This window comes from Oryzias melastigma, linkage group LG5 (genome assembly GCF_002922805.2).
Source record: "Oryzias melastigma strain HK-1 linkage group LG5, ASM292280v2, whole genome shotgun sequence".
Taxonomy (NCBI): Eukaryota; Metazoa; Chordata; class Actinopteri; order Beloniformes; family Adrianichthyidae; genus Oryzias; species Oryzias melastigma.
Window position 1 is genome coordinate 25,101,630 of NC_050516.1, and position 24,794 is coordinate 25,126,423.

At 37.4% G+C, this 24,794-nt stretch overlaps 1 protein-coding gene across 2 annotated transcripts in view; it reads right to left on the minus strand.

Moving 5' to 3' along the window:
- Nucleotides 1-18,795: 18,795 nt before the first annotated feature.
- Nucleotides 18,796-24,794, minus strand: part of tox2 (TOX high mobility group box family member 2) — a 117,965-nt gene continuing 111,966 nt past the window's right edge. For both annotated transcript variants that reach the window (XM_024270707.2, XM_036212002.1), the window contains 3 exons: nucleotides 20,295-20,702; nucleotides 20,062-20,204; nucleotides 18,796-19,898 (listed from right to left, as the gene is read on the minus strand). In XM_024270707.2, coding sequence (XP_024126475.1) covers nucleotides 19,856-19,898; nucleotides 20,062-20,204; nucleotides 20,295-20,702 — 594 coding nt within the window. In that variant the 3' untranslated portion in view covers nucleotides 18,796-19,855. The remainder of the gene's footprint in view (nucleotides 19,899-20,061; nucleotides 20,205-20,294; nucleotides 20,703-24,794) is intronic.

A 24,794-nucleotide genomic window follows, 5' to 3' on the forward strand; every position in this document is an offset into this window, starting at 1 on the left:
TTTTGCAGCTGAAATTGCCAATCAGCCTCTCAGATCCTACTGGAGAGGTGGAGGAGATTGTTTGAATATGTTTTGATTAACAAAAATGGACGGGCACTTTACAGGGAGATGAAGTGGGAGAAAATGTTAATGTGGATTAGAGTGGGGAGAAAAAAAAAACGCCAAGGGAGTCTGGAATGCAAACATTATTGCAAACAAAGTGTGTCTGGATGGAACAAACAGGGATGCAATGAAATTCAAAAAAGTAGGAAATTATTTACCTTTAGGGTCCAGAATTGACAAATATGAAAAAAAATCTGGTGAAAATTGTGTTTTAAACATGTTATTGTGGCATTTTTCTCATGATGGAAGACATAAATGGAGCTTAAAATTGCATTTCTGCTTTTTATTCATTCAAATTAATGAATCAGGAGCAGACAAAAAAAATGCAGTTTGGAAAAGATATTTGTGACGTAGAAACAACTACGGCAAGCCACAAGGTCCCTGCTCTGCTCCATTCTGATGCATCCATTGGTGGAAAAACTGAATGGCTCCGATATTGATCATGTTTGTTGCACTAGTAATTTTAGCTTGAATTAAGCTTGTGGGAGATAGTGTAAACAGGTGGATGAGGGGGAAGGGGGCGGGCTTACTCCATGCAAACAGTCCCACCCACAACTCAAAGTAGAATTTGTAATGATCTTGCAGAAACTTTGTTCAAGAAAATGCAATTTTTTTGTTTTTATTTTGGCTCAAAATGGCGTAATTATAATTAAAAGTTCACTGGGTGCACAGTTACATTAGATCAAAAGATGATTTTAGTGGATCTTTAAACTAGTTTGTTCGCAGATTTGGTTCATGCTACACTTTTATTTTAAATTAACTTGCTTAATCAGAAACCTGCAGTGTTTCTCTTTCCATCCTAGACTTTCTAAATCATTTTCTTATCTATTTTTGGCTGAATCTCCTTGACAAACTGACAATGTGGTCACTTCTGAAAAAGGAATCCATTATTATGAGCTCGCCGACTTCAGATGAGAAAATAAACACTTTATTATGTGTAATTAATTTCTCAGGGTAGAGCTCAATATCGGGCGCGTGTCCAGCTCTATTAAATGGCTTCACTTAATACATCAAGTCTCCATTAGAGCCTCCTTAAAGTGACAGTGAACTGACCACAACTGTTACAGCTCGGGCTCACAGCCGCTCCCACTTACTGTACATGCTGTGATGGACAGCTGGAAGACGAATACACTTTTGGTTTGTCCTCATTAGAGGGTTTGAGAATAACAGTTTGGTGTTTTGATGAGTTATTTTACTTCAAATTAAATCAAAATCTCACTCCTTTGAGTTTCAATTTTCAAAAAGTGTTAATGTTAAATCCTATATGACCATTTGCATCATATTTAATATACATATGCATTTTCTGAGACCCCTATCTTAATAAGATGATGCAAACTTTTCTCAAAAATGTCATTGTTTGATACGTTTTCTTCCCTGTAGTTCGTCATCAGTCCACTGGGGGCAGTAGAATGACTTTTCCTGCTCATTACAAAATGGTGGCTTCCATGAATTCACAAATACACTTTTGGTGGGAAAAAGTTTTGCTAATTTTCTAAACTGTGTAGTAAGAATAACTCATTTATTGTTATTCATTTTTAAAAATTACTTATTGCTATATTAAAAGAAAACAAATTTGTTGATAATTAACTCTCCATGAAACAGTTACACCATGTTAAAGATGTATGTATCAAATTTGAGACAGTGGGTAAATAAGGTGCTTAAACTTAAAAATAGTTGTGAACAAAATTTAATAAATAACCCAATGTAGGTTAATACTATCTATATATTAAAATAAACATGTGTATATAAATATATACGTATTTTTCCTTTTGTTTTTTTGTTTCTGTGGATTTCATCAAAGGGTTTAATAATTGATTTTATTTTTGGAAAATGTAAATTTTTTATCAGTTCTCTGATGTAGCTTCAAAGGGTTAAAATATATTCCAAATTGTGCAGGATTTTTACAGGATTATTGTAAGTAACAAAAAAAATTAATTAAAAAAAAAAACTTTTTTTTCAATTTTTGGATAAAAAAATTCTGGTTACTATCTGGTCCTCACTAGATGTTATCTGGTGTGCACCAGATAATAACCAGAATTTTTTTTTCATCTCAATTTTTTTCTTTTTTTACTTCAATGTCACTTTAGCTGCTCTGTAGTTAAAAAACCAAAATATTTACCTGATTTGCTTTCTTTTATTATTACAGAAGTAAGCCAGAATGGCCCCAGCAGGGAGTGCAAAGCAAAGAGTGAAGAAAAGAAATAATAATAAAACCAGTTCCTAGTGTTCTTTTTTATTTACTGTTGTAATTTGAATGGAACACTCCAAACATCATGCACGTGGGAGCACTTGTCAGGATTTATCCTCTGCAGCATGGTGGCAGTAGAGTACTGATTGGTGTGAGAAATCCCATGGCGGCCGCCTGCAGTTCCTTCTGTAGACAGTAGGGGTCTCTGTGGCTCCTTGAAAAAGCCCAAATGAGGACATTGGTGATGAGAAGACATTAAGCCTTAACCAAATTCAGAACAGGACATCCCACAATATTCATAACTCGACCCCTCCTAATAAAAGCATAAAAAACAAACTGGAGATAAATGAGATTAAGAGGGACAGCTGAGGCATGTTGTGGTCACATGTATTTTCTCACACTCCTTGATTGGCCTTTCCTTCAGGACCAACAGGAACAGGACTTTCAGAGATCTGGACAACCACAACAAGAAGGTATTCAACCGTCCAGCGGCGCAATCACTCTACTCCTCAATCGGCATGTCAAATATGTACAGAGGGATGGGCCAGGCCCGCCGTTGAGTCCTGGTGTCATTGGAAAGTCATTCATCCGAGCTTAATCAATCTCGGATTCAACTCAAAGTTGCCTCCCAGGCAGAGGAGGAGAGGAAAAGGAGCACAGACTTGAGCTGACTCTCTAACTTTGACAAGCCTTCTCCCCATCTTTTGTCTCCTTCATCACCCTTTTTTCCCCCATCCTTCACCCAGAGGCAGAAATTACAGCCGCTCATTTCATGCTAGGGCATTGCTTTTATTTTATTTTTTTTTAGTCACCAGTTTCTCTTTTTTTAATTTGTTATTACTGCTGTATGTCTTTAAGACCAGGTTAGGGTTATTAAATATGCCAAAGCGAATTGTATTTTTCGCTCAAGTAAGCTCCTTGGAAATATTCCATCAGGGCACCCTTTTATTCTTTCCAAATGTAGTTATGAATTTTAAAGTAGACTTGTATTACTGGAGGAGAGGTGTGTGTGATCAGAATACAGAGCGTGGCTCAGAATGGACTTCCTTGTTCTTGGAGCATTGAAAGGATACTGTGGCTGTCAACAGGAAAAAGGATGGAAAAGGAAATAGTTTGACAACAAATATGCAGGGATTTTTTCATTTTACAGTAAAATGTTTTAGTCGAATTGCTGTAACCTGATTTAAATAAATCCAAACTTTTCTTTTATATTTAAATTTGTTGTTTTTTTTCGTCACAGAATCAGTTTCAACGGTTTCATCTCCCTCCTTTTCATTTATTTATTTATTTTTTGTTATTCATGAACATATGCTCTTGTGTGAAGTCCCCTGTCAATAAATATGCACAGACTTAATTGTTCCCCATCATAATTAGACTCCAGTTCTGTTCTTTTTTGGCTCAGGTGTGCGTTCAAGCTCCTGCTTTTGTCTGCAGTTTGGCACCTCTGATGATTTCCATGACAATCATTTTTTTTTTTTTGAGTGAGGGGAAGGGAGGATGGGGGGGGGTAAAGAGTCAGAGAGAGAGAAAAAAAAGAGAGGTGGTGTGAAACAGTTGCTGGAATAAAGCCCTTTCTCAATCTGAATAGCTTATTAATAGAGCTGGTCCCAGGCAAACAGATGGCAGCTGCCAAAAACAAACACAGAAATCACAGAAATGAAAAACCCTAATTCAATTAGGTGGGAAGCATTCCTCACAGCAGCAGTTACTGAGCAGTTTCCATTAACTTGATAATCCATTTTTCAAAGAAATGTATTCAAAAGTGCCTTTTTCCACATGCACTCTCCTGTGTTTGTCATCCGAGCCTGTCAAGTGGAGAAAGAAGAGGCTGCATGTATGTGGGTGTGAGAAGAAAACAGAACTGAAGTCATTACACGCCGAACAAATGCAATTAAAGTTACTAATGAAGGAATAAATTGCTTTGTTTCTAATATGAATTAATGGTTCCGATTAAGCGGCCCTCTAGATTAGCGAGTTCAGTTCTGGGCTGTTAACATATTAGCAGATAACCCGTTTTACGGCGGCGCTCGAGAGAGGGAGGAGACGAGGATTCTGTTTCTAAGAAGGATTTCTGACACTCGTTTCCAAAACTCTTTATCATGTATTTCTAACTGCCAGCAGCAACAAAAAAAGGAAATTAGCTGTTCCACCGTCTGTCCTCTGCTGTACTCTGAACTTAAATATGAATGCGTGTGTGACTCTTCATCATTTTGTGTCCTTGTCTCTGCAGCTACCAGTGGGGTCCCACAGGGCACCATTCTTGGAGCGATTCCTTTTTTTTTTTTTTCACTCTCTGTTTGATGATACTAAAGAGCAGGCAGCTGTTGGACTATTTTCTTTAGTGTAGGCAGGAGATGAACTGATAAAGCGTTTAATAAGCTGCAGCTACAGGATTAACCAAGAGTTTCACAGACAGAGCTGTGATGTATTGACACGAGGGGAACTACGGTGGCCCTGAAGTGCAAATCACACCAACAAATCACTTTAAAGACATATTAAAGATCAAAACAACAATTGAAAAAGGCAAACAAATAATAAAACATTACATTTTAGAAATCAAATAAAAAAAATGAAATGTAAAAATAAAAATGTGGATAAACAAAACACAATAAAAAACAGGAAAAGTATTATGGAACATTGCTGATTGACTAATGTTTTTTTTAATTCAGATTTTTTTCAAATGCATCTTTAATGTATACTTATAAGTTTTATATATTCAATATGGAGCAGATCAAGAATCACTTCATGCCAAAACCTTTGGGTGAAATTGTGTAAAAACAAGCGATGTCCCATAGTACCTATCTTTTGCTTCATGTTTTTACCATTTAATTTTGATTTCTGACTTTTTTTCCCTTTTTATAGAAACTCATAAATTCATTTTTTTTTATTATATTTTTGTTTCCGAATTTTTGTTCTAATTTCTAAAATGTTAAGTTTTTTTTTTATTATTATTTGTTTGTCTTTTTTAATTATTGTTGTGATGGCTATTATATTGTTGTATTGAGTGATTTGTTGGAGTGATTTGAACTTCAGGGCCACCATAGTTATGTGTGGCAACGGTTCACTTACTTCATGTTTCACTTCAAACCTTAATTTTTTGGTCAAAGTTTTGTGTCAGTTAGCAACAATTAAGTATTTTTAATCTCATTTATCTATAAAAACAACCAAATGGAGACCCTGTAGCCTTTAGTGTTGCTCTGCACCTGACACTCACCGTGAATGACTTAGAGAATAATTTTCCTTTTTTTTTTTTTTTTTTAATCCAATCCCAAGTTAGAATTCAATCCACATTTTTCACCTACTCTAAGCCTTTGAAGTCAATTTCTTTAAAACCAGGGAGACTGATTGAAAACACTTTCGAGTGATTGAAAGTATCATTACTTGGAAGAGACACAGGGAGAGATAAAACCAAAGCAAAGAGAGAAAGCACTCTGGTGTATTTGATTCCAATGAATGTAGATGTATCTAACAAAAATAAGTGTCCTTTGGAAGGAGAAAAGAAGTTTATGGCAAAGACATGAGTAAATGCTCCAAGGCTTTAAGTATGATTTATTCTCCTGGAAATATGAAAATTGCAATCATTCACAAGGCATCCCGATTCTGCAGGTGAATGGATGCTGTAATTGGTGAGATAGAAAAGAGATCACGTGTTCGGCACAAAGGAGCTAACATGAACAAACAAGACCATCTCGTTTGTAATCGCTTTATTTTTCTGTGAGCCCATAGTCAAACTTCACAACCCTGCATGTGTCATGATAGAAGACATATATAAAGAAAGTTAAGATAAAAACAGCTTTTTCACAGCGTTTCTCTATTCAAATTGTGATTGAACAGGAGCAGGAAACAAAACGTGGTTTGTAAAAGCTCAGATTTGTGACATAGCAACTGCCATGGACAGGCCAAGGACCCAATCCGAATTCTTCCCTTCTCCCTACCTCAATTTGAAAGGGCATTTTTAATGCAAGTGGTGTCCGAAATTGTTTTGTTGAAGATCCCATCCTCCAAGCGGAGGGATACAAAGCCCTCCGCCACCAGGGGGTTCCGCGTCTCGCTGAGCCGCGGAGAAGAAGCGAATCCCTTCACATGGGTGTGCCCTGAAGCACAGAAGTTTACATTTAAATGTAAGTAATGATTTTTGTTTTAGCATGACATTTTTAAAGTTATTCAACCGCTGTTGTTATGTATATTCAAGCGGTAGAAGCTCTGCGCTAATGCTAGCTAACTGGTGACTATTGGTAGCCTCATTGAGCGAAAAGGACGTCCAAAATCTGAGACACTATTTTTCTAAAACTCTTGGTTTGGAGAGATAAATGTAGGGGAGGGAAGAATTTGGACTGGCCAAAGTCTCTCTTCTGCACTATAATTCTGATAAATCCACTTGCAGACACATAGATCCTCTTAGATCCAGGACTCCCTTGAAAAAGAGATCAATGGATCTCAATGGGATTTCTTTTTCCTGGTTAAATAATGGTTAAATAAATAAAAACGTCTTTGTTTTCCTTGTCTGAGCTGGTGTCTGGTTCTGAGCTCCAAAATTTCTTGCTGTTTTTTGCTATGCTAACGTTAGCTTGGGCTTGTGAGGTGCTATAAGCTAGCAGGAGAGAGTGTAAACCATGGGTCAAAGTCGAGGCCCGGGGGCCGGATCCGGCCAGATCATTTTATTTTATTGCTAATATTGGCCCAATGTGATCTAGCCCTTTTTCTCACTTGTGGAATTTTGACAAAATATATTTTTATGGAGAGTTTACATTTAGTTCTCAACTAAAACTCCTTTTCCTGTTTCAGGAAATAGATTAGAAATGGTTTATTTCAAGGAACATTTTTGTATTGCATATTGCATGTGCAATACAACCAATCAAAAGAAGATTCCACCCATAAAGACATGTTGAACATGGGATAAATAGACATCAAATGATGTCTTAAAAGGGAGTGGGAGGAAGCGAACTTATATAATCCCACCCCGCCTCAACCTAACCATTTCATTTACACTAGTTATCATTATCCGGTTCATAAGTTAGATCAGATATTGGAATGATGATGAAAACTCAGAAATTTTAAAACAGTATGACCAATTTTTGAGTCAACCTCTGAACATAAAGCAGAGCAAAGCTACAAGGATAAAAATGAGGAACATCTGCCTTGAAATTCTTAGGATTTTGGAAAATTGTTCTGGCTTACTGAATTAGGATAAACAGTATTGAACTCTTGTTTTATCAGTCAGTTTTTCCAAACACTACAATATACAGTACGTTCTTATGTAGCCAATAATCATGATAAACCCTTTTTAAATGCTTTGTGTAATTTCACCTAAAGACCTAGTATCTAAAATGTAGGTGTAATGAAATAAAATGTTTTAAAGTTAATAAGCAGAAATGTAGAGCTATGAAAACACAAACCACAGTTGTGCAGCTTGCATTTGTTTTTGCTTGTGTTTCAGTTTGAAAAGTTCCTGTGTGATTTTGGAAAAAATTGTGGTTTTTACCTCTAAGCGATTATTCATAACCGATATTTGTTCAAAAGGAAATGGCATGAATCCGTTTTCTCCACTGGTAACTTTGAAGAAACCAACAACAAAAATTGAACACTTGACTGACAACATTTTAAGGTCAAGGGTTAAAAGAATCGCAGGGAAGAAAGATCAGGAGGACAAGTGTTTCTGAGGGCATTAGCTAAATGAAAACATGAACGAGAAGTTAACAGGTGTCGCCAGCACATTTTTGAGATCGGAAAATTGCTCATGTGTGAAAAAGATTTTCACCTTTTCAGTGTTTTCTAAAATTAGCAAAAGGTGAGAAAATGTCTTAGTAATCAAAGTAAATGGAAAAACAAATTATAACTGTGACTTTTAAATGAAGTTTCAAATATTTAATGATGACTTTAAATATTTGTATTTATTGGGCAGTGCAGTTGGTTAAAGAAATGAACAATGTGGTAAAATATATTGTGATGCCATGTTTACTGTATGTTGGCAGAGGTTTTAAACAGATTGGTTGCCATGGACGTGTTTTTAAGAACAAGGACCTCTTTCTGCCAGCCAAATGCTACGACTGCCCGTTCTACACCATGCCAACCATGCTGCACAAAATTCCGTTGAATCCATTCCCAATCTCATGCTCGAGCTTCTTTCTAAACAGTGTTGCGTGCCATATGTAGGATGGAGCTGAATCCCAGACATCTGGACCAGAACTTTATAACCCAGTCGTTTGATTCTAACAGTCTGCAATGTCCCATTATTGGAGGATGGGAGGTACAGTGTGGAGGATTTTGCTTCAACAGCTGCTTCAACAGATATTCGATGAATAGTATGTTTTTTACATGTTCTTGTGGCTTTTTTTTTTTTTTTTGATGATGGAGAACATATATAAAAAAGATTTTTTTGGAAGCAGAGGCTTCAGATCAACATAAAAATGGCTTTTTAAGACATTTAGGTTGTAGGATTTTGGTCAAAAACGTCATAATCATAAGTAAAACACTACTGGGAACGTTTTTAGTAAATAAAAAAAATTGTCATAGGGGGACTTTAAAGAGCCATTAAGGTCCATTTCTTACAGACTACACTCCAGAAGGAGCTACAACCACATCCTGTAGAAGAATAAGATGCTGATTTATTTTTATGTTATTGCAATTTTTGTTAATATACTCTTCTTTTGGCATAACAAAGACATAGGCGTACAGAAAAAAATAGCAATAAAAAAATAAATAGTTTCTAACTTTTGATGGAGGTTTGCATGACATCCCTTCAAAATAAAAGACATCCTGTACCACATTTGATCATCTCATTGCAGCAAATGTAGTAGGTAGAGTCATGTCAACTGTGAATAAAAACAATACACATTTTATTTTACAATTTAGGAAGCATTCTTGGCCCAACTTTCTTCCGTCTGTACATAAAAAATCTCCCAGAAACTTGTCCCAACATCAATGTCCAAATGTATGCTGATGACACTGTTGTTCATGTTTCTGGCAAAGACGGTAACACAGTTAGTAAAAATATTAACCAATAGTTTAAAACATATATCCACCTGGCTGGGAGACTCCTGTTTAACTCTCAACACAAAGAAGACTAAATGTGTGTGTTTTCATTAAATAAACACCATTACCAACTCCTTAGATGTTTTTATAAATGGAAAATTAATTGATCAAGTGCAGGAGGAAAAATATCTTGGAATAATTTTGGATTCCCAATTAAATTTCAAAAGCCATGTTAAAAATGTATGCAAAACATTTGAACTTTTACCAATTTTATTAATTTTAGCTTTTTAAAAATTATTTTTAGATGTTTCAATGAACTGGCACCCAAGCCTCTAAGGACCTTTATTCATAAATTAGAGATTTGCAGCAGATCAACCAGAGAAGTCTCTAATGGCAATTGTAAAATCCATTTTTGTAAAACAACTCCTCCTCAGTCTGCCCTCTCAATGAAAGGTGCAAGACTTTGGAACTCAATCCCCACTGATTTGAAGTCTGTGTCCAGTTTTAGCCTTTTTAAAAAAAAACAAACGAAGTCTTGATTCTATCAGCAGCAGTGCTGTCCTCGGGTTTAACAGGTTAGTTTGATGTTTTTTATCCTTTTGATCTGTCCATGTGTCTTTTAAACTGGTTTATGTAAGTTTTTTTAACAATGGCTGTTTGCTTTATTTCTTGTATTTTATTCTCATTTTACACATATTTGCAACTGTAAAACAAAGCCTAAGGAGAAATGCTGCAAACTAGCTATGGCTAAAAGCATTATGATATAGGCACAGGATTGCTATTTACAGTATGTCTATGTTTTTATGTCCTTATTCAATAAATAAATTCAAATTCAATCATTGGTGCCAGAAATTCATAAACCAGAACTAAGTGACCCATACTGTATTTTTCCAACCATGAGGAACACCTAAAATCCTTGAATTTTTCAACAATAGGAAAATAAAAAAAGTTTTTTTGTTTTTTTTTTTAATTTAGCAAAAAAAAAAAAACCAGCATAATCATAATGAAAAGACCAGTGGGAACGCTTTAACAACGGATCAAAAGCTGATCGGAGTGAGACTCCACCGGAGTCTAAAGTGACTGGCTGCTCGTGCTCTTGCGGCTGCAGTCTGAGGTGATCCACGGCATAAAGAGACCAGCCTTTCACAGACGACGGCAGGGGTGATGAGAAAATGGTTATCTGTGTGGTTCTCGATCTTACTCATCCCCACTTCAAGTCAAGAACCAAGAAGTGCTGAGATATAGGAAAGTTTGTGGCTTTGTTATTTCACCTCTTAGTCAGGGGATACTGTGGGTTGTCTGCAGGTCGAGGGCTCTCGTCCCGTACCAAAGCAAGGGGTGAAAAGTGGAAGAGAGGGGAAGATTAACCTTGCATCACTGACTTAGTGATCTCTACCGCAGTTCTCATGTATCAGTGAAAGCATAGTTTTATGTTTTCTGCACAGGTGCTTGATTGGAGGTAAAACAGCTCCTGAAAACACTTTACTATGAGTTTACTGAGGTGTGATGCTCAGGTTTTTGCTGTATGTGAGTTAGTGTTAGGGGCATTTTTCACTGCTTTTACTCCTAATTAGCAATCAGAGAAAAGGAGTCCATGTGGTTCACTCCTTTTCTGTTATTGTAGCTCAATAACAAGCGGCTCAGTGTTGGAGTGGCGTGCAGGAAACCAGGGTTTGCAAACTGGATGATCCAGTTTGAGTCCTGCTGCATAACTGGGGGCCAAGTCTTTCTGTCCTGGTCCACAGCCCGGCTAAAATACAGAACTGTGTCAGGAAGGACATAAAAATCTCTGCCGAAGTCATCTGGCGAAAGGTGAACGAATGTAGCCTTATGGAAACAGGAAGTTGTTTTTTTGTGTGTGTAGGAGGGATATTGAATTACTAAAGATTACATTAAATACTTTCATCTCAGAAATGAGATTAAAGACACATTAATTAAAACAAAAAAAGATTTTCAGTGATCTTTCCAGTGATCTTTCAGTGTTCAGATTACAACGGCAAAGCTGACAACTAAACGCTATTTAACACAATTTTATTTAAATAATAATTTTACATGTATTTCTGAACAAAATATAAAATGTCCTGCAAAACTGTATTTTCATTTACTCTTAGATCGTTCACAAATGAAATCTGAAAAACCCTTCAATATTTGAGGTTTTATTAAAAATATTGACCTTTCATTAGAGTAGATATTATTCTAATATGTTCTATTTTACTTGATGTTATTCACACGTATTTAAAGTGCATGAAGCACAAAAACTGATGCAAATTCATGTTGGCCACACGTATTAGGTCCAGAGATGATGCATGCTGGCCGCTTGTATATCAACTGCGCCCAAGGTTAAATTTAGTAGTTTTTCGGGGTATTTTAAGGAGTAATTTTAAAAATAGGAATGCTTTTAAAAGGAATGTTTTTTGACAGTTACAAATTATTTTTATAGTTGTTTACCTTTAGTATCCTACAGGAATTAGGCATAGTTATGAACTAAAGCAAAGGGGAGCTTCGCCAGAAATTAATGCAACTTTATTAGTTTTTCTTAATTGTAAAACACGTTAAAATTGTCTTACTTTAGCTGTTCTTAGAGGTTTTGTGAAGACGTAGATGTAAGCAACTTTAACTGGGCAGAGAAAATCTACTGCCGCTCTACGTCTCATCCCAGTCATGGAAAGCTAGCGTTAGCATTAGCATAAATTAGAAGAAAAACATCTGAATTATCTTCATAATCAAACAAACAGCATTCAGTGAAGTTCCTGTAACCTTTGTCGAACTTTGACTGAGTTGTCAGAGCGAAATAATCCACGACTCGTTTAATATCAACCGTATGATTTTGGGGAAGCAGCTGTGGAGCGTTCTGCATACAGGACAGCTTTGCCGCTCCAAACCACATAATTTATAACCGGAGGTCACTCTGCACACTCGCTGTTTTGCGTGAAAAGGGTCTACAGATAAATCATTTTGCAAGATAAAATTAAATACCTTCATGCTAAAAATGAGGTTAAAGACATAAAATAACAGGAAGTTTATCAATTTTGCAATACTTTCAAAAGCACTCAAAATGATTAAGTCTTATAAAAAGTAAAAACTGAGACAAAAGAAAAAGTCGTTTTGATGTTTGCCTGTGACACATTTCCAGCTGGTAGCTTAAGATATTTCATATTAAGATGTTCATTGAATGAATCTTCTCCTCACCTGATGTTTCAACATGACTCTCAGGGAAAGTTATTTGCCTAAACCCAAAACTTCAAGCTATGACTCATGACAGGTTGTAGTACTGTACACAGCAAAAACAGATTCAACCCAGTGGCAGACTTTCTTTAAATAAGCAAAAACAGAAAATCTATCAATCAGGACAGAAAACTAATTCTTATTTTAACCCTTTAACACCTGTGGCGTCGTTGGTGACGCTTAAACTCAATATCTTTAACATACTATAACTTTTCAACGTGCACGCCGCTTCTCTCCTTTAGAATCTACTGGAATGATCGTATAAACCAGTGGTGTAAAATTCATTTTGGTTTGGGGGGCCGCATTCAACCCATTTGATCTCAAGTGGGCCAGACCAGCAAACATAATAGCAAAATAACCTTTGTTCAACTTGTTATCTGTATCTTTGTTTTTGTCTTGTTTTTTCTTAAAAATCAATTTTATACAGAATGAATGCTTTACATCTGACATTAAAGCAAATAAGTATCCTCTCTAAAATACAAATGTGTTAATCGATGAAAAATTAAACTAAATTAGCCCTAAACGACAGACGTGCTGTCTAAATGCCGTCTGACATAAACTTTTTTTCATGTTCTGTAACTGATATTTTATTAAATTAAAGGCAGAATTTGGCGTTTATTTGTAGTTTTTGGACAAAAGCAATCTTTGATTTTAATAAATAAGGCAGAAGACAAACTTTGATCAGACGGCTGCAATGCAGGTCAGCTCATCTGCGGTGGGGGCGGAGCGAAACTGAGTTGTCCGCCGTTACAAACCCCACAGGGAAGAAAGCCATCTTAATATTGCTTTGGGATAGGGTCCAAAATGAGTTTACTACAACATCAGAATCTACCTGCATCGTCAAAAAATCACGGAAACTCTGTTTTTCTCCACAAAAGTCCCATCCGCCGCTGTTACGAGAGGCTAGCAACAGAGTGGACAGACACGCCCCCACCTGTGAGCAGATTCCAGCTGAGCCGACCTGAAATCCAGCCGGATCAAACTTCTCTCTAAAACCTTTTTATTATTCCTCACAAACACAACAAGGAAAGTTTATGAGGAAATTAAATAAACATAAAAATAGAATTCCAGGAAAAATGTCAAACAGCAGTGCTCTTAGGAGAGAAATTCTTATTTTTTGGGCTGCCTGGAAGCTGAAGCCACACAGGCAGACTGAAGTACTATTACTGTCTGTATGACGACATATGAAAGGTCACATCATGGAGCTGTGAGGTCTGTGAAGTTTCTCTACCAACAGAAACTGATCACATGTGGCCCAAATAAGGAATCTGTGAATTTCGCCTGGAATTTTTTTTTTTTGTATTTTCATACAAAAATGTGTAGATTAGTTTGCTGACTAAATTTATTCTTGTAGTTTTTATGAAATTACACCTAAAACTTTCATTCTATGTTGTAAAAACAGTTCGTTAAACATTTTTGGGGTTTCCACAGCAAAATGAATCCCATTTTTCCAGACAGAATTTTCTGTTTTTGCATGATTTTATGACTAGTTTGTGAATATAACATGGAAAAATGACTAAATAAAGGCAGTGTCACTTGGGAGAGGTTGTACTGATTAAAATTATACCAAATAAGCATGTTAAATTGAAAATACTGAGGTGAATTTAAAAGTAAACCAAAAACTGAGTTTTAGGCCTTAGGTTCCAGAGAGTTAAACTTGCAAACACTTTGTCGTTAACCTCCCTCTCTCCCAAAACTCGTCATGGTTTGGCCTTCATCGTGTTTATTTCTTGATATCTTGAGTTTCCTTTGCTTCCCCTAGTGGTGGGATTAGGCATTGTGGCCATTTCTTTAAAGAACCATAACTCGCCACAGGGATAGGCTAGAAACGTGCTTTTTTTTTTAAAATTCTTTTTTTTATTATTATTCATAACTAGCCAGACTAAACCATCGGCCCATGGTGCTGTATGTTTGACACCCCTGATGTAAACGGTTGAAAAGTTACAGTAAATCATAGAGCATAAACACTGGTGCTCCGATGTAAGGGTTACTGAAAAACTTTATTGATACGATTATTTTTCTTGAAACAAGGGTGTTTTTACTTCCTTAAGATTCAGTTTTTTGCAGTGTGTTTGATTGCTGTAAGACCGGAAAAGAAGTCAATCGGACGTCCAGAGCAACAGTTGCCCAAAGTGACAAGAGCGTGTGCTCTGCGTTACATAAATACCTTAAGTGTGAAACCACAAGTGTGCTGTGTTCCTCCAACCTCCCCTATGTGATGTCTTTTGCAGCTTTGGTTTTGCTGTTTTACGTGCATGCACAGCTTCAAATAATTTCACTTTCACCCAACAAGAGCTAAAGAAAATTGTTTGGTAAATTATTTTTGAACTACCGGTAACTATATTTATATATGTATGTATGTGTGTGTGTGCATATGTATATATATATATATATATATATATATATATATATATATATATATATATATATATATATATATATATATATATATATGTGAAGGTAGGGTGATGTCAGGTGATTCATTCTGTTCTCAGACTTAGTGTGGAGCAAATCTACAGACGATATTCTGCAATCTGAATAAAAGGCAGCATAAAAAAGAAACCATAACTGATTCTGAAGACAAAGTGCAACTCATTTCTTGTTAAAACCACCCACATTTCCTGCCATTTGTTTCTACACCACAGCACCCAAAGTTGCATTTAGCAAAACTTTTGAGCATTTTGGCTTTAAGAGCAAACAGCTGCTGCTCTATCAGTGCGTTTGGAGTTCACTGCCTTCAGTTTAACCTCTGACGACTAACTCACATGTAAAAACCTTAAGCAGAAATACAGCTTTCTGTTTATTTTAACCTAATTCACATTTATATCAATTTATATATATATATATATATATATATATTATAACTTGTTTTCTCTGTTTATGTTCTATAGATTTTCATCCTCTTTAAACCTACTGATGCAACACCTAAATCTGGCATACTTTAAAGCAAAAAAATACATGAGTTTGTTTTTCATAGTTGGAAATTAACACAGACATTGACATCCAACTTACATAACTTTTTAACATAACTATGAATAAAAACAGGCAGGAATGTTATTACAGAATAAATCAACTTAAACCTTCTTAAACCTTAAAAAAAATTCAATATTTTACTCTCCATAGAAACATGCTTTGTCAAAATTATACAAATTAGAAATAAACTCAAGATAACACCGGGCCATTAATGCCAATAAAATGATCTGGAGGACCGGATATAATTCTGAGCCTTGACTTTGACACAAATTTCCTTGAGTACTATCGTTGGGTGATTTCCACCAGAGCAAAGTATTTACATGATTTTCAATATTTTGCATTTTTCTGAGTCTCATAGGTCCCTGGGTGAAGTCCCAGGAATGGGTGGACCAAAGTCTCTAGTATCATTATTTATTTTTTTATTTATTTTAGGATTTTTTTTTCTTCTCAAATTCCTAATTTTTCAGTAGTTTTTGAGCATGTTTACCTATGTTTTATTTTCCATTTTGTGACATAAAAATATGAACTACTCTAGTTTATCCAATGTTGTCATATTAGGATGTATTTTTTATGACGGATACTTTTTATGGGGTAAAAATATATATAAATAAGTTAGTTTTTAAAGTGAGTGTTCTAGTGTTAAACTGTTGTGAAAATCCTCCTTTTTTATTTTTAGACTACAGTTTTAAAAACGAGGCATTGTTATCTTTTATTTTACTATATTTGCATCCAAAGTGTACCGAAAACACCCCCATGACTGAGCTCACCTCTTCACAAAAGCCCCATGGGCCATAAATCTTGCTTTTTCTCTCCTGCTGGCCTGGTGACTTTGACTCAGAGGTGAAGGAAAGGATTTAAGACGCTGTAAGAACACTGAAATTGATGGTTACTCCTCGCAGTATTTACCACCACGGCCGGCGTGGCAAGAAAACGCAGTGACGTTTTTTTTTATTTCAAAATAAGAGAAAAGAGGCTTATAGTGTCGCCTTCTTCTTATGCCTGGAGAGGCAACACCCCGACGAGGATGCGCTCACATATTCATAAGCAGATATTCATTCAAACACATGCACACAAAGAGGCAGCAGGTCTGTGTGGCTGCACCCAAACCCCCTTTTCATCTGACACTGCATTAAGAATGTATGACTGTGATTTTCATATAATGTGTGTCATATCACAAACTGGCAGGTTTTCCAATTGTCCAATAATGATCCATTTGCCAATTCAATATCACTGAAGAAGAGACAGCAGGCAAGCATAAAATGAAAAACAGGCCGAATGAAGGGATTGTGACAGTTCCATTTCAATCTCCCCCTTCCCTTCTCTCATGAAGTCTTTAAAGGAGACTTGAGTGCAATTGGGGTAAAATCAGCACTTGGACGGCTGCCTGAGTTTGTATGCGCGCTGCATCTATCCGTTCTCTTTATCTCACACTAAACGCCCACGATGCACTACTTTCGCAAGCAAAGCAAACGTCTTCTCGCATCTGTTCTCTTTGGTTTGTTGAAATCGTTTACTGGCAGTGTCCACGCTGCACACCGTCTTAATTAGCCTGTGCCATGGGGGGCTTTAGTATAAATATAGGAGGCAAAAGTGACCCTCTTCAGTATGAGTAGTGCGGCGGGGAAACTTTTAAAATATCTTACGTTCAATGGAAGGTGTGATCGTCTAATTAGAGAAAAAAAGGGAGACGGAGTCCATAGGGAAAAAAGAGCCGAGCAGGAAGTTGTTTTTTTTTTTCTTTATTATGCAGGTTTGAGACAAAAGAAGCATCGTGACACAAACTGGTGCTGCTGGCAAAAAAAGAGAGAAAGGAACAGCACCCTAAAATATAAAAAAATAATGAAGTGGATCATCTTTTTGTTTCGCTTTTATATCAAACCAGAGCAAGAAAATAACATAAGAATTAAAAAGTCACCTCCATTGTAAAAAGCAAAAGTGATAGAACTTTTTTTTTCCTTCATAAATAAGAAAACTTGTAAAAACGCTGATGGGCATCTAGCAGAAAACAATATACTGATAATAACCATTTAAAATATTTACTAGCTTTACAAACAAAATAACTACAATTGGCAGATTTTTCTTGTTTTTTTTTTTTTTTGTTGCACAACTTAAAATATTATCCTCTTGCTGCAACTAAAACTGAGTTTATCTACACGGATGAGATAAAAACAAGTCAGCAAAATGCAGTTCACACAAAAAGTTATAAACATGAAATTTAACCCTTTAACACCTGAGGCATCGTCGGTAGGGCTGGGTATCGATTATCATTTCCAGAAACGATTTGATTCACAAAAGCCTGAATCGATTTGATTTTTTTTAATACTTTGAATTCTTCAATTTAATTCAATTTTGAGTTTATGTATTTGTTTAGAAATACATTAATAATCTACTATATCTTTTGAATATATGTATATTAATCTGATACAATTCACATATTGTAAAATGTATTAGGGAAATATTGGGATTGTTAATATCATACCGTGTTACATGGTTTCTCAACAGGAAGGTGTTTCAGTTTGGCCACTAGGAGGCGATCTCGCTATAGCATTACACCTTATTACAGAAGAAAACGACAGTATAACAATGTTTTAGACCACAAATGGTTACTTTATAAAATATTTCCTTAAAAGAGTTTGGAAAATTCATACCTATGAGTTTATAAATATGTTAACTCAGTCAGCAATGTATGTTTAGGTCAACCGAACGTTAGCGTTAGCCGTCCTATGGGATAACCCATTGAAAATTAGCATCAAGCTAGCAGACTTTAGCTTTATGTGCCAGATCGATTCATATTTTTTTGAATCAATTATAGATAAATCGATTTAATTAACCCAGCCCTAGTCTTCGGTGATGCACACAAAATCTTTAACGTATTGTAACTTTTTAACCGATAATGCGATCAACGTAATTCCAGCAGATTTTGAAGGAGAAAAGCGGGGAGCGAAGATTTTCTCCTTCAGAATCTACCAGAATTATGTTGATTGTGTTAACAGTTAAAATGTTACGGTAAATCAAATAAAATAAACACAGAGCTCCAGGGTGTTAAAAGGTTAATGCAACCAACCAGGAAAAAAAATGGAAAAATGAAAATCACTGATATAAATGTGATGGCTCCATTCACATATTGCAGTTTATCATCTCTTCATATTAATGAGACAAGATGGACATTATGGTCAGAAAAAAAAAGAAGGAAAACCTTTTTTTCTTCCCCCCTCCGTTCTTTCAACTTGCAATGTTACATCTCATTTAATCTCAAAGCGTTTCTTTCTGCTTTGCTGTCTCCATCTCTCACCTGACTCTTTCCATTTAATGATCTGCAGGACACATATTGTGTATTCAGTTTGAGATTGAACTTTATTGGAAAAAAAAACACACCAGTGAGCACAGATTTAATGCAAGAAGGAAAGTGTGAAATGCTCCTCGGAAATCCAGCTGTACAGACAGGCCTGTTCAAATTCACCAGCGGGACTCGGAACGCCGAGCTGCACGCCGCTGGCAAAGCGTCCAGACAGACACGCGCACACCCGCTCGCACACATAATAACATACATGTAATATTAAAGAAGAAATTGATCTACCTGGACTTCCAATTCCTAATTTGATGCCATAAAAGTGATATTTACAATCACACTGTGACAGCTCAGTAGACCTCAACAAGTCTTTATTAAAAAAAAAAAAAAAAAACATGATTATTTTTGTTTTTCTTCTCTCCCCACCCGGGTTTTTTGTATTAATTTTTGGGCCCTAAAGCAAAGCTACCATAACATCAAGGCCGGGACCTACTAGAAGTCGTCGTTTCTCTACAGTACAAGCCCTGTTTCTTTTTAGTGGCAGCAAAAAAAAAAAATTAAATTAAAGAAGAACAATTTTGTAAGCCAGAAATAAATAAGACAAAATATAGAAAAAGCTAAATTAAAAGAAATTGATTAAAGAAGGGGATTTCCCCCCCTCTCCTTTCAATCTAATTAAAGCTGCATGGGGCCCCTGCAGGGACTTTGAGGGGGACAGAGACTCGCCCCACCCTGCACCAGAGACAGACTGGGGTGCTGCGGGGTGGGGAGGGGGAGGAGGGAAGCAATGCCTTTTTAAGTGCTTCTTTAAACAGTAAGAGGACTGCTAATACGATAAGCGGTACAGACAGTAGTCATCTAGTCCAAAAACTGGTCACAAAGTCTAGAAACTGAGAAAAAGAATCGTTACATTTACAAGAAAAAAAGGTGGCTGTGTTCAGAAAGTGGGGGTGTGTGTTTGTAAGTGTGTGTGTGTTTGCGTTGTAATGTAAGAGTGTGCGTCAGATTGGGGGGACTTTGGGGAGGTGGGAGAGGAGAACGGAGGAGGAGGTCATGAGAGTGGACTCCTGGGTGTGGTATTTGTCAGCAGAGTTTGATCTTCAGTTTCAGGTGAGGTAGAGTGGCTTGTCCCTGCCTATCATGCTGCCACTGCAAAGCAATCACAAGGAGGGGAAAACAGGTGAGAACAAACTCAGAAAACAACTTCAGGGAAAGACACAAAAGCATAAAAACACTTTGATTTATGTGAGGCAAAACTTAAACCTTTGTTTCTCTGCAGCTACAGGTCAGATCAAGACCCTTGTGCACTGACCTGCAGTGGTTTCCACACTCGCGGTTGCAGTACTCGCCGTCCCACTCATGGGTCTGAGCCACTCCTGGACCAGAGCCAGGAGCTCCTGGAGACTGGGAACCTCCGATGCTCTTCTGGTATTCTGACTGGAGGTGGGAAAACCCCTAAACAGGAGAGCATGGAGAAACCCATTGGATGACCATCGGACACGAAGATAAACCACATCACCACGGGTCTCTGTGTAGTGTTTGTACCTGCTGCCCTGGTGGGGGGGAGTGCAGAGAAGCCTGAATCCCCATTTGCTGAGAAATGATTGACTGGGACTGGACCTGCTGCATGCGGATTGGCTGGTTGAGGAGCGAGCTCTGGTGCAGGGAGAGCTGCTGGTGGGGGTGGAGAGGTGGGCTGATCTGGAAGGAGGAGGGGGGCGAGGCACTAATGCTGGGCAGCATCTGTGATTGGCTGAGCGTCTGGGACAGAGCGTGGCGAGGGGCGTGTCCTGCGTAGCTCTGCAGGTCAGAGAGCGGGAAGGCCCCCGGCCCCAGGTACGGTGATGACGCCTGAGGTGGGGGTGGCACGCTGTAGAGCGGCGGGTTTCCGGGCATCATGTGTGAAGCCTGGCTGGTTTGGGAATTTTTTGTTTCCACTGGATCGTTATACGTCTGAAAGGACAAAATGAAAACAGCTCAACTTATGAAGCTACAGACACACCAGCCGTATCTAGAGTATCCGGGGTGGGATTATATAAGTTCACCTCCTCCACTCCCTTTTAAACAATCTATAATTTGATGCCTAGTTATCTTATATCTGATGCATCTTTGTTCGGATGTACACCTCTGTTGATTGTACTTCACATGCATTCTGGTTTGATAGATTCAATTCAGTATTTAAGAATGTGCTTAAACGCGGGCTCTCGAACGGTTCTCCCAATATTGCTTTTAGTGGAAGTGGTGTGCTCTTCTGACATGACTGGAAAGAGTGGTTGCCGTAGAAATGTAGGCCGAATCCAAATTTTTCCCCTACCCCTACAGCTTCTCCCTACCCCTCCAATTGTTGGGGCATTTGGAGCTTTAGTGGTGTCCAAAATAGTTTTTTTTTAAGGGGAAGACGTAGGGGCTTAACGCTGAGTATCCTTCTGCCGAGAGGGAGATCCGCGGAGGAAAAACGCGTCTTTTAACCTAGGTGTTTTTTGAAACTCAGAGGTTTCCATTTAAATGATTAACATGTATTTTCCAAGCACTCGCAAGTAATGTGGCTGACTAATGACTAATGACTAATGACTAATGACGATGTCATGGAGGGTTTGTGACATCTTCTTTTCCACTAAGCGGGATGGTACAGTACAATCTGGTTTAGAATGGATCAGGCAATTCAGGTGAGTGTTTCAACTTAAAGTTGCATGAGGGATGAAGCTAACAACAACAATGGAGGTTATCCAGCAGCTCATATTTTTCCGCTTTGTTTTAGGTTTTTTGTTTATAAAAGCATTTAATGTTTGAGAGAAGATTGCGGGCGGAGAAGAGGAATACAGATGTTTTCTTAGCGTGCTCTTTTGTCTTAATGACCAATTTCAATGCTAACTCAGTGCTAACCAGACCGTTACATTTTCTTATGGACCTACAATCAACGGAGGGCCAAAAATCGTAAGATTCAGTCTGGCTTAATGGGTCAGTTTTATAATGAATACGCTCAAAATCCTGAACTAGTACGTACTGCTCAGTGGAAACAAGGAATATTTTCCACAATTCTCCGTTTGGAGGGCTATATATAGGGGTAGGGAGAAGCGTGGGAGTAGGACGATTTCTAGTTCCAACATGGCGATGACTGTATGGCGAAGAAAAGGTGACTCATTTCATTCAAAACTGAAGTAAGTAATTTTCTGTGGATGACATCATACTCACTATTTCCAGTTCTCTTATACAGTCAATGGTTCCTTCCAAATCTAAGTCTCTGATAGGTCTAAGATTGACCTGATTTAACTTTCATCGTGCTTTCAATGGCTACATGTTCTACATTGCTTTGCATCTCCCTTTTTCCTAACACCTTCCTGTTTTACAAGTTTAATTCTTGTTCCTCCTCATTCATTATTGCTATCATAACACATGTCAGAAAAGAGGACAATAGGGCTGAATTAAAACAATTTTTTTTTTTTTTTTTGCTTTAAAAGCAGGAACACAACCTCCTTTTTTTGGAGCTAAAATTGTTCTCATTCTTTGGAATCCAAACCTGGTCTTTTCAAAGAGAAAACATCACTTTCAGCTGTAAAACAAATGTGTTTTTGTCCTCGCAAACAAACAAAAACATAAAGAAGTTTGACAATAAACTGACTGAGTAATATAGCCACTATATTACAAGTGTTTGAAAAGAATGGAAAAATAATTTAAATGTATGCTTCGGTGAACAAAACATAACAAATTTGAAAAGGGAGAAGGTTGTTGTGTTCTGTTGGACGTCCTTCACTCTTCTTTGAACAATGACATTGAAGGTGAAAGGATTTTCGCTTCTTGCTTGACAACAGGTTGAGCTGCTCAGCAGTCTGGCCTCTTACTTTGCTGTTTTGCGTAGTTTCAGGTATTGAACGGATGACAGCTCAGGACTTAATGTGAAGCACTTTAGAACCCCAAAGAAATACAGACTTGACAGCATAACAACCGTTTTAGAGACGTTCCTGAACACTAGTTCTGCTTCCTGTCAATCACAGCAAACACTGTGTTATAATGTATTTGATCATAAATAAGTGCAACATCAGTTAGCGCAGGTTCTGTATCCATGAAGAATATACACATCCATCAAGATGAGAATTTGCTTTCATCTCTTTCTTACACATGGAGCTGATATTTATTTAGTGATGAAACTGATCCATAACTAGTTGTGTCTCCTGCTTTAGAGGAAACTTTCTCAAGAGATATACTAACCCTTAGCAAAAAGTAGTGCACATGTAGTTACTTGAGTAGAAGTTTAGAAGTCTACTATAGATCATGCACGTGTAGCGTAGGATGTATACTAACTACTAACTGAATACTCCTTCAGATTCAATTGGAACATTTTTAGCTTACAATGTAAAGATAGTATAAAAAAAGTAAATTTCAAGTTTACTGCCTCCGTTATAGGACAGACTAAGTATACTTGTAGTACTCTTAAAACAGACTACTTTTTTGCCATGGGAAACTATCACCTCAATTAGAGAAAAGAAAAATAGCAGCAGCAGCAGCAACAACACCCATCCATCCATCTATCCATATATCCATCCATCCATCCATCCGCCCATCTATCCATCCATCCATCCATATATCCATCCATCCATCCGCCCATCTATCCATCCATCTATCCATATATCCATCCATCCATCCATCCGCCCATCTATCCATCCATATATCCATCCATCCATCTGCCCATCTATCCATCCATATATCCATATATCCATCCATCCATCCATATATCCATCCATCCATCCATCCATCCATCCGCCCATCTATCCGTCCATCCATCCGTCCATCCATATATCCATCCATCCATCCATCCATATATCCATCCATACATCCGTCCATCCATATATCCATTGATCCATCCGTCCATCCATCCATCCATCCAACTTCAAGCTGAGACAAACAATGGTTCTCATCTGCCACACTTCCAAACATCTTCTGCCCCCCCCCCATATGATATGCTCTAACTCTTCCACTGCCTATAAAGCATGTTTTTGGATTGTGGGAAAACCTCACTCATGCATGAGGAGAACATGCAGAATTTGAACCTGGGTCTTCTTTGCAATCTGGCAAGATCTCCAATCACTGCATCACCATGCAGCCGGTTTCAATTGTAGGAACAATCTATAGAATTTAAGCAAAATTAACTTTTTTTTAACAACCTAATGTGAAAATATTACATCATGCATGCTTATAATATGTTCTGCTTTTGCAATCTGTCATATTTACAGTCTAAATAAAGTTTCGGCAGAAGCACATTTCCTTTACTGCAACGCTTTATGTTTCTTACCCCTCACTTTAAAACTTTTTTTTTTTTTAAAAAGCATTTCCTACGGGGAAGGTTTTAATTCCGACGGGCATTGAAGATGTGACATATAGCTGCAATCAAACTTTTCTTTTTCCCTGAGTGTCACGGAACAAAAAGGCAACAGGTGCACAGTGAGAATGTAAATCTTTTTAAATGATCCAGCGATTACATTCAGTTCCACCCAGCTCCATTCCCTCTGAAAAGACTCCTTCACTGATAATTAAAAGAAGAGGGAGTCGTGCTGAATGATGAGACGCAGTCCTGCATTCAGATTGGCTGCTCCTGAATGAGTGAAGTGAAGTGAAGGTTTTGCAGGTTTTATTTTTGTCAGTCAAATTTTCTTGACTAGCAATCTACCAGCATATGGCATCAATCAAGCCTGTGTGTAGGAGCTCTGCCATGAATGTCTAATTGCACAAAAGACAAGCGATGAGAATAGTGGTTTTTAGTAGAAAGTGTGCAGCACTGAAGAGGCTGATGAATTAACTATTCATGCTTTAATCAAGGTGCTTGTTTTCGGCCCATGAGCATGAGAGGAAGTGTGGCGCTGCAACCCGGGGGGGAGGAGGGAGGAGGAAGAGGAGGTGCTAGCTATATGCTAATGCAATTTATAGTTTGAACATCCACGGTATTTAAATACACACATTCTAGAATGTTTCTTGTATTTTTTATTTATTTTTTGAGTGAAGAATATGTTCGAACCTGCTTCAAAGGGGGAGCAGTAGGTGTGAGCAAACCTC